Below are 17,063 nucleotides of genomic sequence, written 5' to 3'. Positions count from 1 at the left end.
GGTGAAAAATATAATAAATAATAGAACAGATGAACTTGAAAATTAGTAGCGTGTATGAAGCGTTGTCCCTTCCTCTTTAACCTGACGGGTCCTGAGGACACGAGGTGAACGATCGACAGGGCAGGACGTGACCTTTTGCACGAAGGATAACACCGAGAGTACCGGCGAGAGGGGAAAGAATCGAGGGTGGTGGCCGCATACGTACATTAACCCCTCTCACCACCATCAACCATCAACCACTCCCTTCCGTGGTATCGTTCGCGCTCTCTCGCGGAAACTAATGTCTTCCTTTCTCATGATAAATTCTTGTTCTCATTCAATCTATTTTTCATCTCCAGGTTACACTGATCCTGTGACGTGCCACTTCACTTTAAGATCGTCTTGACATTTAATTTCTATTTTTGCATTCACATATTCATAAATAAGCCCTGTCTAAAGCTTTCATTGATTCAAACTGAAAAATTAATGAAGACTGATGATGCTGATGTTCTTCATATTTGTTCTTTTTTATTGACTTCCCTTTAAGAGTATTTATAATTTTACAAACACAATCGATTATTAGCACAAGATATTTAGCTGGTCATAAGAGAAAGCACAGTAAATCAACCCCTAACGAGCAGGTTTTCAACACTAGTGGTTTGATCAAATTCGTTTGCCCAGAATAGTTGATAACTATCTATTTGACATAAGCTGATTGTTGATTCTATTTTGAATATTCGAACGTGATGATCATAATCATCATGAAATTGATTGAATAGATATTGCCACAATAATGCTATTCCTGGAATACTATCATTCCAAGAATTGTCCAGATTATTCGAGAAAGTTTAATGGTGATGGCAGCACTACCTTGAACACATCAAGTTGATACCCTAGAGTGCTCGTTAGTTGATACCATTGGAAACTGAAGTAAAGTAGAAAGTGACTTTGGATAAAACAGTGAATGCGTCAATCCATTCATGGAAACGTGATTCTCTACTAGATTCACTACTGAACAATGTTCGAGCGAGATTCTGGATAGTTCCTTGCTGATTAAATGAATAATTAAAGCTGGTCTAAGCTCGCATAGTGCGGTGAAAGACTGAAGCTCGATATCGACTGAAATTGAGTAGGTACCAGGTAAATCGTTTAAAAAATGTTAATTTATAGGGATGCATTTAAAAGGTGGAAGGGGACCAAAAAATTGACAAATTTCAAAATCGACTGTTCCGAGCAAAATAGAGCATTATGTCAAACTTGAGAATCAGACAATACGATTACGAGATATTTGCAAAAATCGGTAATACCTATAGAAAATGTGCAAAACTTCTATGCTAATAATGCTACAGTGTTGATCGAAGACTCATATGAAAGATCTGAGACTGAAAAAAAGTTAGCAACCTCCAAAAATGAATTTTTTGATTCTTAAAGTAATAAAAACACTTTCTTTTTAACCTTGGAAAAGCAAGTGATCGTAATTATGCTTGGATCATGAAATCGAGGATGTCATTGAAAAGATCATGATGAGACAGTTTCAAAACACTGGCTATTGACTATATGTGGTTAGTAAAATCAAGAGATATTCTTGAAAAACTACGATACATAAAAAATAGGCATAACTTCTATGCTAATGATGCTACGGGGTTGATCAAGGGCTCAAATGAAAGATCTGGACCTAAGAAAAAAATCGGAATCCCCCTACAGGATAACCCCGTCAAAAATGCCGTATCTCGCATAGTTTTCGAGTTATGAGCGTTTAAAGGTTTTTTTATGTTTCATTGGAGCATATAGCTTTGTTTTCCGTTAATAACTCGGGATCTATGAGAAGTACATGGACCTCAAGCATATCAATGAATTCCTGAGAGCAAAAACTTTCCATTGATGTAGTCAAAATTATGATCCGAGCATAGTTTATGCTAAAATTATAGCCATTTCCGGTTTTTTTTTATTTTAACAGTCTATAAATTTTGGAATTGTTAAGTCTAAAAAATAACATCCAATTAGCTTCGATTCTAGTCTCTGGGTAATCAATTTTTTTTACTTGTTTTTGAAACGGTTGATTAGGTTAGTTTAAATTATATATTTTTCTTCAAGAACTCTATTGATTTTTATGATCTCACATATATTTTGAAAAAATTTTTGATACATTTTATCTAATAGATTCTTGCTAAAAATTCTAATGATGAACATTTATTACTATATTTTTTTAAAAACAACCTGTCCTTCCATATTTTTTAATATAAATAGCTTTATGAATACGATGATTAAAATGAATTCAAGCAAATTATTGACTTGATAGTTATCATTTCTCGGTACTATACACCCCTTGAGTTATTTCTCTGCTATACCAACAATTTTCCTTCTTCAGTTTTCTCTGGTTGATAAGCAAATCATTTTATGTTATAGCAGCAGCAGCTCTTTTCTTCAATATCACATGATAATTTCGATTTTTAAGACTGAATAATTCTGTTGACAACATTATTTTCTTTGTCCGTCGATGTTGTTATGGAAGAGAAATTTATCCATCAATTTTAACAGTCGAGTTTGTACCTTGATATTGCAAAAATGCATTTTAAATTCCACCCCTCCAAATGAATGTTTCATTTAATCGACTTTTGCAACATAAAATCGAAAGGAAAAGGAAATAAAATGGAACAATCGAATCAATTTTATGAATTTTTATTATAAGTTTACGAGATTTATCACCTTCTCTATCGTTAAAATTCCATGAAAAATTAACGGTCGCTATAAAATATAAATAATACCTCAAGTGGCAACTTATAAATACACTAAAAACATTTATCAATTTATAAAATGAATACATAGAAGGCAGAAAAATATTTGAAATATGTGCGGTAGACATTGAGTACTGTAACATGGATCTTGTCATAAAAGTTAACAATCTTAATCACATAAATTGAGTAAATCTGATAAAATCATCACTAAATCTGACAAAATAAATTTGACGATAAAATCGAGCGAACAATTCGTGACATTTATATATTAATATACTCTATATAATTTGTCAAAAAAAAAGTTAATTTTAAAAGCGTCTAGGAACAACGTAGAAGATGCGTTCGGGCAATGATTTTTTTTCATTCATATTTTACTTTTTATCACTTCGATAATGCGAGCTCAGTGATACGGTTTTAAGATAAACAGGCAGTTTTATAACAAGGTATTATCTCGAATGGCAACTCCTATCGTGTTACTGTAAAAGAATATCTTTTTGTACAGTTAATTCGTCATCAGCCATAATAAACTATTGAGTCTTCTTGAGGTATTGTTGTTTCTATTGGTCTATTTTATTGGATCTGCAGTCATTCAAACATTTTTCATCACTTTAAATAATGCAGTAGTACATATAATCTTTATGACAAAATTCTTCGACAAAATATGCAGTCAATGATAAATTAAAGGAATGAAGGAATCAGTTTGTATGACTGCAGAATTTTGACATGTATTTTTCCTGTAACAAAATATAAATATCGGTATGTATTTGTATCACGTGGTTAGCATTATTATTCAATGCATTAATATTCTATAAAGAGGCCTCGAGTTAACACCTGTGAGACATAATACTTCACTCATTCACGAGTTTGACTCTTTAATGAAAGATCTAATAAATTCTCTTGATTTCTTTCATCATCTGTGTGACTTGTTTCTTACTTTTTCCCTGATCTTTACTTAATGAGATTATCCTTAGCTGTGAAATTACAGTGACAGTCACAAAAATATTTTCAAGTTTAAGTTTATCGTTAAAATCCGTATTCTATTTTTAATCATTGCATCAGCTCTAATGACCTACTCCTGTCACACTAATTAATCGTTTCTTTGTAATCTAAACGTTCCTAGAGCACACGTATACATACATACTATAGGGTAGGCCATATAGAAACATTAGCCACTGATTTATCAAGATTACATTTTTTTTATTCGTCTTATTTTTTGTTATTTCTTTTCTTCAATCTCTAAATTTTCTGGGAGTAAGAAAGTAATTAATTTTTTAGTTTTTATTCAAGATAACATATTCATTTCTACGTTTACCTTTTAATATTATTATTATCATTATTTTTTATTATTATTTGTATTATTATTATTTATAATATAGTACACGTAATTATTCAGCAGACCGTACTCGTTCATCCACAAGTCGACCAGCCTAGATTTTTGTAGTACTCTCGACACCTCATTCTTTTATATACGTATATATAGGTATATATATATATATATTTCAAATAATACCTTCTGCTTTCGCTGTCATAAAGATTCTCATCAATTTTCCTCTCGTCTACGTGAACTACATTCATTCTCTATTCACTAGTCCATTCGCAATTGTACACAAAGGATTAAAGTTCTATATTACAAAGGCTCTACTTTTATCACGATTATTCATTGAGAATTTTTTCTCACTTTATTCCACTTTAAACTATTTTTTCAAGTTTTATACAATCCTTAAATTATTTTTATACCTAAATATATATGTATATATTTATAATAAATCATTTACTAACATATTTTGCATCTCTTAACTATAATAGTTAACTTCATACTTCCTACTTCTTTTTTATTCTTCTTCACATACTCTTTCAAGATAAATCAATGAAAATCTCTATAAATTAGAGATTATTAACTGCTTTCTAGCTTTCAGTACTAAGCTAATCACTGATTCAACTAGTGATAGATCTCAGCATTGATCATTAGTGAATAGTCACTGGCTTGAAGTAGCTTTCTCTGATTTATTTTAACAGAGTACGCTGAGGTAATTGTTTATTTTCATTGCATTAACAAGTATTCTGTTCTTAGTGAACAGTGAATTCATCAAAGCGTGAAGAAGAATAAAAAATCAGCGACAGTTATATGATACAATAATAATAATAAATTTAAATGCTGGGTAAAAAAAGCTCGCATTAATAAAGCACAATGAAATGGATATATAACTGTCTAAGGTAACACACGCGAGTTAAAATCAAATATCTGTAATAATTTTTTTTATCACGAGGGAAAAAGTATTGTGCTTCACTTACTTATTATTTGTTTTTAAGTATAAGTTACTATTATTTAGATTTATATTAGTAATCTTACATTTTCCCAATTTTTATATTTATATGACTTTGTTGATGGTATTTCTTAATTCATAAATATATTAACAAGCGTACAAATTGTGTTTCTTATTTCAGTTCTTATATGATTAATTGGCTTCAATTATTTTTTTAATATATCACTTCGTACACTGTAGCCTTTTTGTCTCCAGATCCAGTTACGATGAACTTGTCATCCGTTGAAATATCGCAGCTGAGCACAGAAGATGATTCTTTAGACTGTAAAAGAAAAAAAAAATTAATAATAAATTACAGTATCTCGGTGCAATTGCATTAGACAAAATGAAATATTTAGTAGTATAAGTAAATATAAATGTTGTCTATTGCAATGATATTAGAAAAAAACTGTTGCTTACTTGGAATATCGAGGCACCGTAGGGTGTACGCCAAGCATTGAGTAGATTGTCTTTGCCGGTTGAAACGAACCATTTTCCACAGGATGCGAATCTTAGTGATAGTACACAGGATTCGTGAAGATGTAATTGATACTTGTCGGGTTTGGTGGCATGTAATACTTCAACATTAGAGTTCTCCATGCCTACTGCAAGCCATTCGCCAGTTGGACAATAGCCAAGAGAGAAGATTTGTGATGTAAAATCATGTTGTTGGAGTTGTCTGCCTTCTCTCAAGTCCCAAGATCTAACAGTGTTATCAAGGCCGCCAGTCCAGAGTTTAGATCCATCAGCAGAGATGTCAATGCACGACGCACCATCAGTATGTCCTTGGAACTGCCTCACTAGTGTTTGATTTTGGAGATCCCAGACAGCGATATTGCCATCACTGCAACAGCTGAAGCAAACTTTGGAGTCTGGTGAAATGGCCAAGGCATAACAGGCAGGTGCTGCAGATGTAAGTTCTGCTTTGATTCTTGGTGTTGGACTCGCGAGATCCCAAATGCTGAGATTACTTGCTTCACCACCAACAATGAGCGTTCTACCATCCGGTAGTAATTTCACTGATCTAATATAGTTGTCACGTTGAAGACAATCGAGTTGTGAAACTGGTTTCACACTTCCTGTACCTCCTTGGCTAATATCCCAAACTTTAACACAGCCTTTACCACCAGTGTAGACATATTTTGTAGGATTAGAAATGGTTACAGCACATACAACCTCGCCGTGAGTTAATGTATTAATTTGTCTAGCATGGCGTGGTATTCCTGGTCCAATTAACGCATCTGGAGGAAAAGGGACTGGCTGCATTTGACCTTCACTCGAGACATGAAAACTGTAAGCTCTGAAAGAAAATTCAAATACAATCATTAGCAACCTTCCACTTGATGTTTAAAAGCTTTTCTGTACAAGACGTTATACTACAAAAGAGTAATTAACCTAGTTGCAAAGCCAAAGAAACACTTACGGTTTGCCGCCAGGTACTCCAAGGGGTCCAAGTGGTGCTCTCATCGCTCCGTGTGGATCGTACAGTTGTTGAAGTGGCGGTCTTGCTGGATATCCATTAAGAGCACCCGGTGGGTATCCGAGCATGTCGACATGAGGTCCAGCAGGTGGATGATGAGGAGGTGGATAGTGTGGTGGATAAGGACCTACTGCAGAAGCTGATACAAGAGGTTTACTTGAGCTGGTTTTAAGACCACCTGAACCAGAACTACTTCCACCAGCAGAAGTTGGCGTTACAGGTTTGGAAATAGGTGTCGTGGGTTTTTCACGTTCTTCCATCTTCTTCGCAGAAGGGGTACTAGCATTACTACTAGTTCCACTTCTTGGAGATTGTGGGGGAACTTCTTTTTTCATTTGCCCACTCATTGGTCCTACTGACGATGGTCCCATTTTATCCAGTCCATTTTCTCTTGGTGATGATGTGCCATTAGCTGCTGGACTCGTTGGACCTTCACTTGCATCGTCTACTACCAAGTCTTGATCACTCTTTTCACCATCACTTTGCTGTGGGCAAGAACAAGCACGGACTCAATATAAGAGGACTATAAAATTAAAATTCATGGACAATCATCAATGAAACTTACATGGCCAATATCTTTATCCTCTTTTTTCATCTTCTTCATGTGTAAATGGTCATGATGTGAGGGATCTGGAGTACTCCGGGGCCTGCTGTATTTTTCTCTCTCAGCAGGAGATATTGAGTTTCTCTGAAATAAAAAATAGATAAAATAAATAAACAGTCCCATCGACTCTTCAACTTCTCTTTAAAGTATCTTCACTACATATATCTTTTTTTACTGTGTACTATATTTTATCGTATTTTCTATAAGGTTGTTACTATCTACCCTCTAATATCTTACAAGATTTACAAGGATATAAACTCTTGAGTCCGATCATCTCATCGACCCTCCAGTTTTTTTCCTCTAACTCTACCATACTTTTTACCCTTACACTTGGCGACGAAACGACTTTACACATGGCTTCTTCTCGCGGGATTTCAAATTACTTATGTGCCTATTTTTCTCATGACACCCAAAAGTAACAGCTTTAAAGATGAAAGTGGGTTTTCTCTTCAAACTTTTATCGTTCCTTTTTTTCAACCCCTCGAGACCCTTGACCCTAATAACAGTTCTCTTTTTATCGTTCACTGAATAACTATTTGTTATTTGCTTTCATGTGCGACAAATAATGAGAAATTATTAAATTATCATTAATGTCTATTTACAAAAAAACCCTCAGTTAATTTCTTACATTTATTTTATTGTTGAGTTATTTTTCAACAGTGAAATAAAAAAAAAAAGTTTGAAATTAGAAAGAATTGATTGTGTTTTTTCTTTCTGTTTATCCAAGGATGAAAGGCTCATTTCAATATCACAATGATAGATAAAATGTATATTGCAAGTGTACGTACATTTTTATTATTACAAACTCGGAATCTGAGATGATCAAAAAAAAGAAAAAAAAATCCCAGAGGTCTAAGACTTTCTCAAGCAGTTACTACGTCTCTCAATCGTGTCGTTCTCCCTAATGCTCTCGGGGGAATGACTCTGAAATGAATTTTCTCTTTGTTCCTCATTCAATATATATATATAATACCTATCGTAAATTCCTGCATCCCGAACAATTTTCACGATAAATCCTGTCGACTTATTTTTTCCCCTTTGCCCTTTTATCTTTCTTATTCTTCACCAATATTCTTTCTTTCAACTTTATGAAATAATTCCATTGGTTGAACTTATCTTCCCCTCTGATTCCATCGAATTTCTTTAGAGATCCTTCGATTTTCATTTTTTCCTAATCGTCTCTGATTCGCACCCCAGTATAGCAACCCACCAAGCAAAAACTTCCAACCAAGGAAGTAAATCTCCTCTTCTCAATTATTAGAGACCTCTTGCTCCCTTACAACTTCCACACTCACCCTTGTGTTCAAGCCATTACCCCGATGCTCTTGTGATCCCCCCCGAGACTTTGTGATATCCTTGCACCCTTCCATCGTTAACTTCTAAGGGTGAAATAAAAAGAAATAAGACTCAAGCAAAGAGGAAACATTTCGGTGGTTTAGATCCTGTTAGGGAGATTATTCGGTTAGCAACTTTACGGCTTAAGAACTGAAACTTGAGTATTTTCAGAGAATTAATACGAAATTGTGCAAAAAAAAAGTACGGGGATTTTTTTAATTATTTCAAGGGTGGAAGAGAATATAACGAGCAATTACTTGAAGAAAAATTCATGGTTATTTAAAAAATATTTTGTAGATTAAGTCAAATGAATGGAATTCTCGTTTTTTTTTATTGATAATAATTACTAAAATATTTGAGAAATATTTCTAATTACTTGGAATAAATGTAGAAAAAAAATAAAATAGTTTTGCCATCAGTAAAACATTTCAACCGCATCGATTTCAAGGAATGAGTCAAGACAGTAGTCACCGTTTCCATTACTTGTACAAGAAGAAAGTCTCAACGAAGGGTGTCTCGTTATACCTACAGTAATAGCGTTCTTCCATTTATCCAACGAAGCTGCACCGTATACAGCCGAGATGTTGGCATGGAACATTTTCACGACTGGTGGTTTAACGAGAAAAGAAAGAGATGAAGAAAAAGTACGCGGCAATGACGAAGAGTAAGACCATATTTGGAATCTACTTGCATCAGAGAGTCTGTCTTTTTCCTCCTTTTCTCCTTATATTCTTTTCCACTGGCTTTACCTCATTCTTCTTCCTTTTTCTACTTACATCTCCAGGGAATCTTATACTCTCTCATGACAAACGGAATAAAAACCTCAGCACACGAGTGTACTGCTATAAACGTATATTTTCCAGCTGAGAATACATCTGTCGCAGCACCCAACAGATATATAAGACAAGGGTTTTATCTCCAGGGGGTCATCGAGCACAAAAAGGAGTTTTGCAATATCTATCGATGATCAGAACATCCTTGTAATACCTCTGGGCTTCTTCAATAAATGAAAGATACACCCTACCTACGTTGATATCGATTTATTTTTTAAGTATACTTCTATTATACTTTAAATCGAGTATATATATTTTATTGAATCCATTTCAACAATCAAGAAATAACGACTTTTTATAAACTTATTATCTTAATACTACTTTAAGCTCATCAACTAGAGTTTTTTTTTATGGTCTATGATAAGATGAACTCATTATTAAGATTTAATTAATTATTTTCAAGTAAAATAAAATTATTATTGATATTTTAACTTCTTCAAGTATATACACACGACTTTTCATCATTAAAAGTTTATTCGCTTTGAAAATTACTTCAATATATACCGGCAAATTTCATGCACTATAAATTTCCATAAACATCAATCTTCAGAAGCTACATTTATAGATAATTAAGAAGAAAATATTTTATGTAAATAACAGACTTTACAATTGTAAATGAACAAATTACAATGTATTAGCATAATTTACATGTACTTTATTACACATGCATCGATTTTTAACAGAATCTAATGTTTGGAATATCCTTGAGCATAATGTGCCGTGACCTATTCTAACATTTCTGTCAAAGACATGAGAATCCATGGTTGTCGAAAACAACATTTCAAGCATGCAAGTTTAGCTTCTTAGGTTTCAAAACCTAAGGAAGAGGAGGAGAAGGAGGAGAGAGAAGATGTGGTGAAGGCATAAAAGCAGAGAAGGCGAATACGACGTTGATAGTAAGGAGGCTTCGTAGGTCGATCAATAAGGGGTGGAAGGTGTATAGTCGACGATGTATAGACTGTCTGTAGTGTTAGGAAACGACTTGGTCCGCAAGCAACTTGGCATGCAAGGTTGGGTAAGATAGAGAACAAGAGGAAGAGAATTTTCTCAGGGATGTGTTTGAGGGTATTGGGGTTGGTGGTTGAAGCTATACCGCGAAGCCACGAGCGTGGTAAGTGAGTGAGCGGCTCCTTCGCAATGGCGCTCTAGTCTTATCCACCCTGCCAAGACCTTCTAGATATATCTTCACACCACGACTACCAGTCAACCTCTTGCGCCGCCTCTTACCCTTCCTCTGAACTCTCTGCCATCGTTTTCACTATCCTCATCCACCTCAGACCTATTTCCCTATTCCTCACTCCACACTTCAGAAGGTTACGAGCCCAGTCGCGTCTCCTAAGACCCCGCAAACCCCAGCTGGTACAAGATTGCACACAGAGGTTCTCAACATTATCAACTTCTTTTGAAATTGACTTTGCGGCTCTTCTTTAGATATTTATTTTTATCTTCTTTTTTCTTTGCTTTTTTTCTCTCTAGTCGTTAGAATGATAATATTTTTATTTATAGTATTTCTTCCTTGGATTCTTGGGAGTTTTTGATATTATCGACTATTAAATATCAGAGATTAGCTATCGGTTTGCTTACAAAATTCAATTAAATTTTTCTCTTTGAATCTATTCAATTTTTTTATTTAAAATAAATTAGATATTTATATGAATATTTATCTGCTTCTTAATTTAATTTTTAAAAATTATTATTATATTGTAATCGTTTAGTACAATTCATTTTTTATTTAAAAATAATTTTAATAATTACAATAAACGTTTCAATGAATTCAACGATTTTACTTGATAAAAATATTTTTAAACCCAGTTTATAATATTTTATGAATCGTTTAAAAAAATTGATGTTACTTTAGATTTTATTAATTTAAATAAATAGTGTTTAATTCACTACATTTTTACATTTAAAAGATGAATTTTTTAGAATATTTTTCACAGTTTTATTTAGAAGGATAAAATTTAGTGTAAAAATTATTTGTGCATTTAAAAAATCAAATTATTAAAATATTTATCATTTTTAATTGACGACATTAAAGATTTTTATTAAATTGTTTAAAGCAAATCGTTATTAAGTAATGTAAATTTTTTTTTCTCAGTGTACAAAAATGATTAAGAATGTTATAGATGAACAAAACTCGATAAAGATTACAAAATATAAAAATAAATTTAAAAACACAACTTGTATTTATAGTGATAGTGTATAATTGATATAACAATATAAAGACAAATAGTCAGTTGAAAATAAACTGTCGAGTAGAGAGAAATTAAAATATGAGCGAAATATAAAAAGAAATGTACTTTTCACACGTAAATGAGACAAATAAAGCATAAAAAAGAGGTGGAAATAATGTTAAAAAAAGCTAAAAATATAAAAAATAAAGCTAGACACATCACGAATTATTTAATGACGCATCGTAAATACTTTTTCTACCGTACTCAGTGGCATGGATCTACCGCATGTATTTTACGTTTTTTTATTTTTCCTTTTATCGTTTTTTCTCATTTTATTTTTTTCCCGCAAACCCACAATTTCCCCTTCATCCTCAGCTGTTCATCCCCTGAAACTTGAACGAGTTCTCTCTAGAATTTGCATTTTTAAATTAACTCGCCTCTGTTTGCAGCTATCTCGTTTGGCAGTATAGTAGCAGCGGGGGTTTTACAATTTTATGCAACAACGCGCCCTGTACGACAGCAAGTACTGACGCTTTTCCCGACATTGCTATTATTGTTATTATCTTCGTATAACCGCGAAACGAACACGAGGATTGCTATACATAATCGATAATATTATTAAAAGTTCAAGTATTTTTATCATATGACATAATAATATTTAATGCTAAAATTCTTATTCTTATGGTAATGAGTTTCAGTTGATTTTTCACGTAATGTTTTTCCAGAAATCGAAAATTTTATTGCAAATATATGCGAGGATATTTTTATAACACTGTGAGCATAATTTTTCAATGAATGGTAAATTTTATTAATTATCAATAATTATTTATTGAAAATCAATGAATCGACATAAAAAAATTAATTTTACAGAGGACTTTTTTATGGAGTAAATAAAAATAGAAAATAAGGGAAGGAAGAGTAAAGGGAAAGAGGGGGCAAAAATAAAACGCTCGAGAAAATGTAATAATTTATTAAAATAAATTTAAAAGCGTCTATTGCACTTTTTATTTATCAATTTTTTGATTTATTAATGCATTAAAAATTATTAACATTCGTTGATATAATGGTTTATTTATTGATTTACATTTTTTCTTAGTGTTTTATTTTACCCCACCTCCCCCTAAATAAGTAATGGAGCTACTGAAAGTATAATAATTGTAGAGTAATAATGAAATTATTTGATTGAATCACAAAAATGCAGCAGCTAAAAGAAGGCAGGATAGTTGCAAATTTTTCAAAGCCTGTTTTCATTTGGACGAGCATTGGCACAAGGTAAAAAGAGCACTAGGATGAGAAGTGAAAAGTCAGAGGAACAGTGTAAAGGGAAAAAGAGAGAAGAAGAGAGCGGAAAGGGGTGGAAACGAAAGAGACGCGGTAATTGAAAAGCCCGCGGTGATCTTGATCTCTCCACCCTTTACGCTCTCTTTTGGAAGACTCGGATCTCTCTTTTACTCTTTAAACCTCCTCGGTTCCCTTTTATCTTGAATCACCCGTCCGTCTCTCTTCAACCCCCTCGACTGGCACTCGGGATGGTAAAAAGTGCGGCAACAATGCCCCTGAGGTGCATTCTCGCGTGGTTGATTCTCGCAAGAGAAACTAAGAGGGAAAAAGGGAATGGAGAAAGACAAAGAATGGGAAAAAAAAAGATTGTTCCCAGTTTAACGAATGGCTTCGCAAAGTCGAGCTGCTATGGTACGCTTTAAGGTCATTACACAACGCAAAAAGTCAAGTTAACACGAACGTTGCCTTAGGCGTGATGAAATGGGGGTTGAAGAAGTCGAAGCAGTGAGGGGAAATGGACCTTCAACAATCGACCAACTGATTTATGATACAATGTAACATTGCAGACGTCTTGGAGCCACTTTGATGCACTTCGATATCACTTTAGCCATTTCAACCTGCAGTTATTTTGTTAGTGATGATGTACCGACCATTGAGATTTATTACTTTTCCTTTTTATCCTGAGTATTTTCAATTTATCTGATTTTTTAATTCGACTTTTAATTGAGCTCAGTCCTGGAATTTATTTCAAGGAATTTTATCATTAGTTTTGGACTTTTTTCGGTTGACAGTCAATTTATTATTGGCAATTTTTCATTAATTGGATTATTTTTTTATATATATTTTAACTTTTTAAATTAATAAAAAAAAAAAAAAATGCAAAGAAAATAACTAAAACTTTTTGCAGTTAACTATTTTTCCGTAATGCATATTTTCTATGAAAAGAATCTTAAGTGTAAAATTGGTTAGTTTCGGTCATCTGGGAATTATCAGCAATTGAAGTGTAGTTATTATGAAATTTCACCACTTTAATGTGTTTTCTAAGTAAACCATTGACTTTTTAAGACGTGTAAAGCAATATTTCTTCCAAGGAATTTTATTTCTCAGACTAACAGGAATAAAATAATAATTTGCAACTTTTAAAAAATTTCTATAGACTTGAATAATGCAAATAATAATTTAACAGCAAGAGATATTTAAAATTATGATTACGTTGAAAAGATGAAAGATAAACTGACATAAAGAAATAAAAAAAAAAAAAGATGTAAAAACAGAAAAAAGTATATAAATAATAGTGTGAAAAGGGAAGTGATTATAACTAGATTTAACGATAATTTTTGCTATGAAACCTCTGTCTTACTGTCTCATCAACAACGATCGAAGACCCCAGAAGATCGCTCGTTAAGTTTCTTGGCCAATTACAACATCCTTCCAGCGAGACGTTCGACAAAAAACCAATTCCCTCTCTTTTAAATTCTTCTTTTACTCTTTACCTCAAGAGAATAAACGATGCCGCAAATACTTAGTGAGGTAGAGAGCGAAGATGCTTAAAGAGATAAGAAAAAGGCGAGAAGCGGGAAAAAGAGAAATTATTATAAAATATAGTGACGTAATTGCGGGATAAAAGAAACAAGGTAAAAAAGATACGCCTCCATTCATGCTCTGGCGCATTAATTTATGAACTAATTACCAGCAAGAAATTATTAAAAAGTTGAGTCGACCGCAAAGTGCTGTGCTATAAAAGTCCCGCGATTATGTCCGTAAACGCGCGAGAACATGAGATGAGTAGTAGAAAAGGAGAGAAGGAAGACAGAAAGGTTGTATACGATCACACGTGAGTACATGAGAATGTGACAAGCATTTGTGCTACTGTTTCACCTTCCGTAGTGGTTTGTCTACTTTTTTTTGTTCATTTCTTGTTAACTTTGATGAAATTGTTTTTTCTCTTTTTTTTTTTCTATTTTTACTATTCGCTTTCAACGCACTGAGTACAGTAGACATTTGCAATGAAACCAAGTCAGCTTGTGAAATTTTATTCCTGACATTTTTACCCCGGTAATAATGTCAGTGTACGACTAGACAAATGGGCAGTAAATAATAAATGAACTGCTTGCAAAAAAATTATAAAATTATTGCTGTCGTAAAAAGGAATTACTTATAATATTATCTTTCATTGTATATTCATTAAATAAAAGTTTTTCAAATTTGTTATACATTACTTGGATTTTTGTAAAATTAGAGGGAAATTAATGCTGTGAAGTAAGATATGGTTTTAAAACAAAAATTTCCTCTTATAAATAAATTATAATTTTATACTGCGTTGGTTAATAAAAATTAATACGTTTTAAAACTTTTTGATCTTCGAGTGGAGAAAAAATTCGCAATAAATCTGGTGAAATATTTTTTTAAGTAGTAATGCTGTAAAATCATCTTAAATTAGAAGAAGTGAAGTAATTGAAAAATAAAAAAAAAAAAATATTAAGTATCTTTGGGATGAGGTTTTAAGTGATGAGAGACAGCGATTGTAGGGGTTGAAGAAGTAAAAGGGAAGTGGATTGTTGTGGGAGTGACTGCGCAATTACTTCTTGACTCCCTCTTTCAATTCTCGAGAAAGGGTAGACTACTACTGGGATATCATCCTCGATGTCGCCGCCATCTTGTAAATTAATTAATGCGCCCCTAACGAGATCAGAGGTGTCGGTAAAGCAGGCGAGATCGAGTGCCCTTCCATATTTAGCTAAATGGATAGAGCATGGCATTGAGAAGAGAAAGGGTAGAAAATGTAGAAGGGTGAAAAGAGGTAGGAAGGAAAAGGGTAATGGGTGAATTAGTCTGTTCGAGACCTCGAAAGCGTTTTCGACTGCAGTAGCAAAGCGACGAGGCTTTAGAATAGGGTCGCACCAGGTACCACGATCTCTACACCCTTTCATCCCTTTCACCGACACGTCACTTCGGCTATACTCTCGTTTATATAATGCAAGCCACTTTAATTAAAATAAATTACCCTCCCACGTCAACGGTAAATTTTTTTACCTCTCACCTTCCTGTCTTTTTCACCATGTTTTTTTCATTCTTTCGTGCACTCACTACTTTAACCTATACACCAATAACTTTAGCATAGACTATACACTTTTATTTTCATTCAATAGTTTTTATTAATTATTATTATAATTTAATTTTTTTTACTTCATCCAACATTTTGGTATTAACAGTCTTGTAGTAATTGACACAAAAATCTTTGTAAATTTTTTTTTACTTTATCATTTTATGCACTCCTCGTTACTTTTCATTTTTCTTCTGAAGGAATTAAAAGAGATAATAAAAAGGGTAAAAGGTACGGAATTAAGGCTAAAAATTCTACGTAGAATAGTCTGATAAAAATAGTTGAGATTTGTGAACAAGAGGTTTCTCGATAGGAAATGGTAAAAAATAGAAAAAAGTTAGTAATTGATCCGTCGCTTTTTGACTTTCACAACTGTATATTCTTTTCATTTCCTTCAATCCCACTGAGATTCGTATATTTTACTCAACTTCAGATTTTCCTGTTGTGAATCAAATTTTTGCATAGTTCAGTGGTCTACATCACGCTTCCAATATTTCATGTTTCTCATTTTCCTTTCAACCATACACTTCAAATCTCTACTTTACCTACTTTATTCCTTATTTATTTTATGTGGAAGATTTTCTTCCTCTCCACATGTTCGATCTCTTTAACAGCTTTTTACCTTATATTTCTACAAGTCATCTGTCATATTCTTATTGAGATAACAAGAAGAAACCCACTGGAAAGTAGATACTTATATCCATGTATATTTTCTATCAAATGGTTCCACAGTATATATACACACTACTACATTCTCCCCTTTTTCATTCTTCACTCTTAACTATTTCGCATTGACGGAATACATATTGACTTCTTTCAAATCAATATCATTTATTTATTCTTGATTTTACTTTTTCTCAAGTGTTTTACTACTTGTATTTATTTTCACAATGAAAAATGAAGGAAAAATGTTTTTTTAATATTAGTAAAAAATTTAATGTTGTTTAAATAAGTTGGTAATATTGTTTATTTTTATCAAACAAAATATCTCAAATTCCACTACTTTCATTCTCACCATAATTAATTTCCCATAATTCCATGGGTCTCAAATATTTATTTTAAACGTGGAAAATTCGATAAATCTTTTTATTTTTGAGATTCATAAATAATATTTATATTAAAGAGAGAAATCACATGAATATTAATTAATTAAACTCAAAAGGTTTAATCATTTATCAGAACCCATAATTGAACGAATGGATAATAAAACTGTATTATTTAAATTATTTTATGAAT

The 17,063-nt window shown here is 32.7% G+C and overlaps 1 protein-coding gene across 3 annotated transcripts in view; it reads right to left on the bottom strand.

The window, feature by feature from the left end:
- Positions 1 to 3,187: 3,187 nt before the first annotated feature.
- Positions 3,188 to 17,063, bottom strand: part of LOC118069721 (protein groucho-like) — a 61,592-nt gene continuing 47,716 nt past the window's right edge. For all 3 annotated transcript variants that reach the window (XM_035088014.1, XM_035088013.1, XM_035088015.1), the window contains 4 exons: positions 7,063 to 7,185; positions 6,441 to 6,982; positions 5,438 to 6,317; positions 3,188 to 5,300 (listed from right to left, as the gene is read on the bottom strand). In XM_035088014.1, the coding sequence (XP_034943905.1) occupies positions 5,193 to 5,300; positions 5,438 to 6,317; positions 6,441 to 6,982; positions 7,063 to 7,185 (1,653 nt within the window). In that variant the 3' untranslated portion in view covers positions 3,188 to 5,192. The remainder of the gene's footprint in view (positions 5,301 to 5,437; positions 6,318 to 6,440; positions 6,983 to 7,062; positions 7,186 to 17,063) is intronic.

The sequence above is a fragment of the Chelonus insularis genome, unplaced genomic scaffold (genome assembly GCF_013357705.1).
Source record: "Chelonus insularis isolate UGA/USDA-ARS -01 unplaced genomic scaffold, ASM1335770v1 contig_42_pilon, whole genome shotgun sequence".
Classification (NCBI taxonomy): Eukaryota; Metazoa; Arthropoda; class Insecta; order Hymenoptera; family Braconidae; genus Chelonus; species Chelonus insularis.
This window is presented reverse-complemented; position numbering and strand designations above follow the sequence as displayed.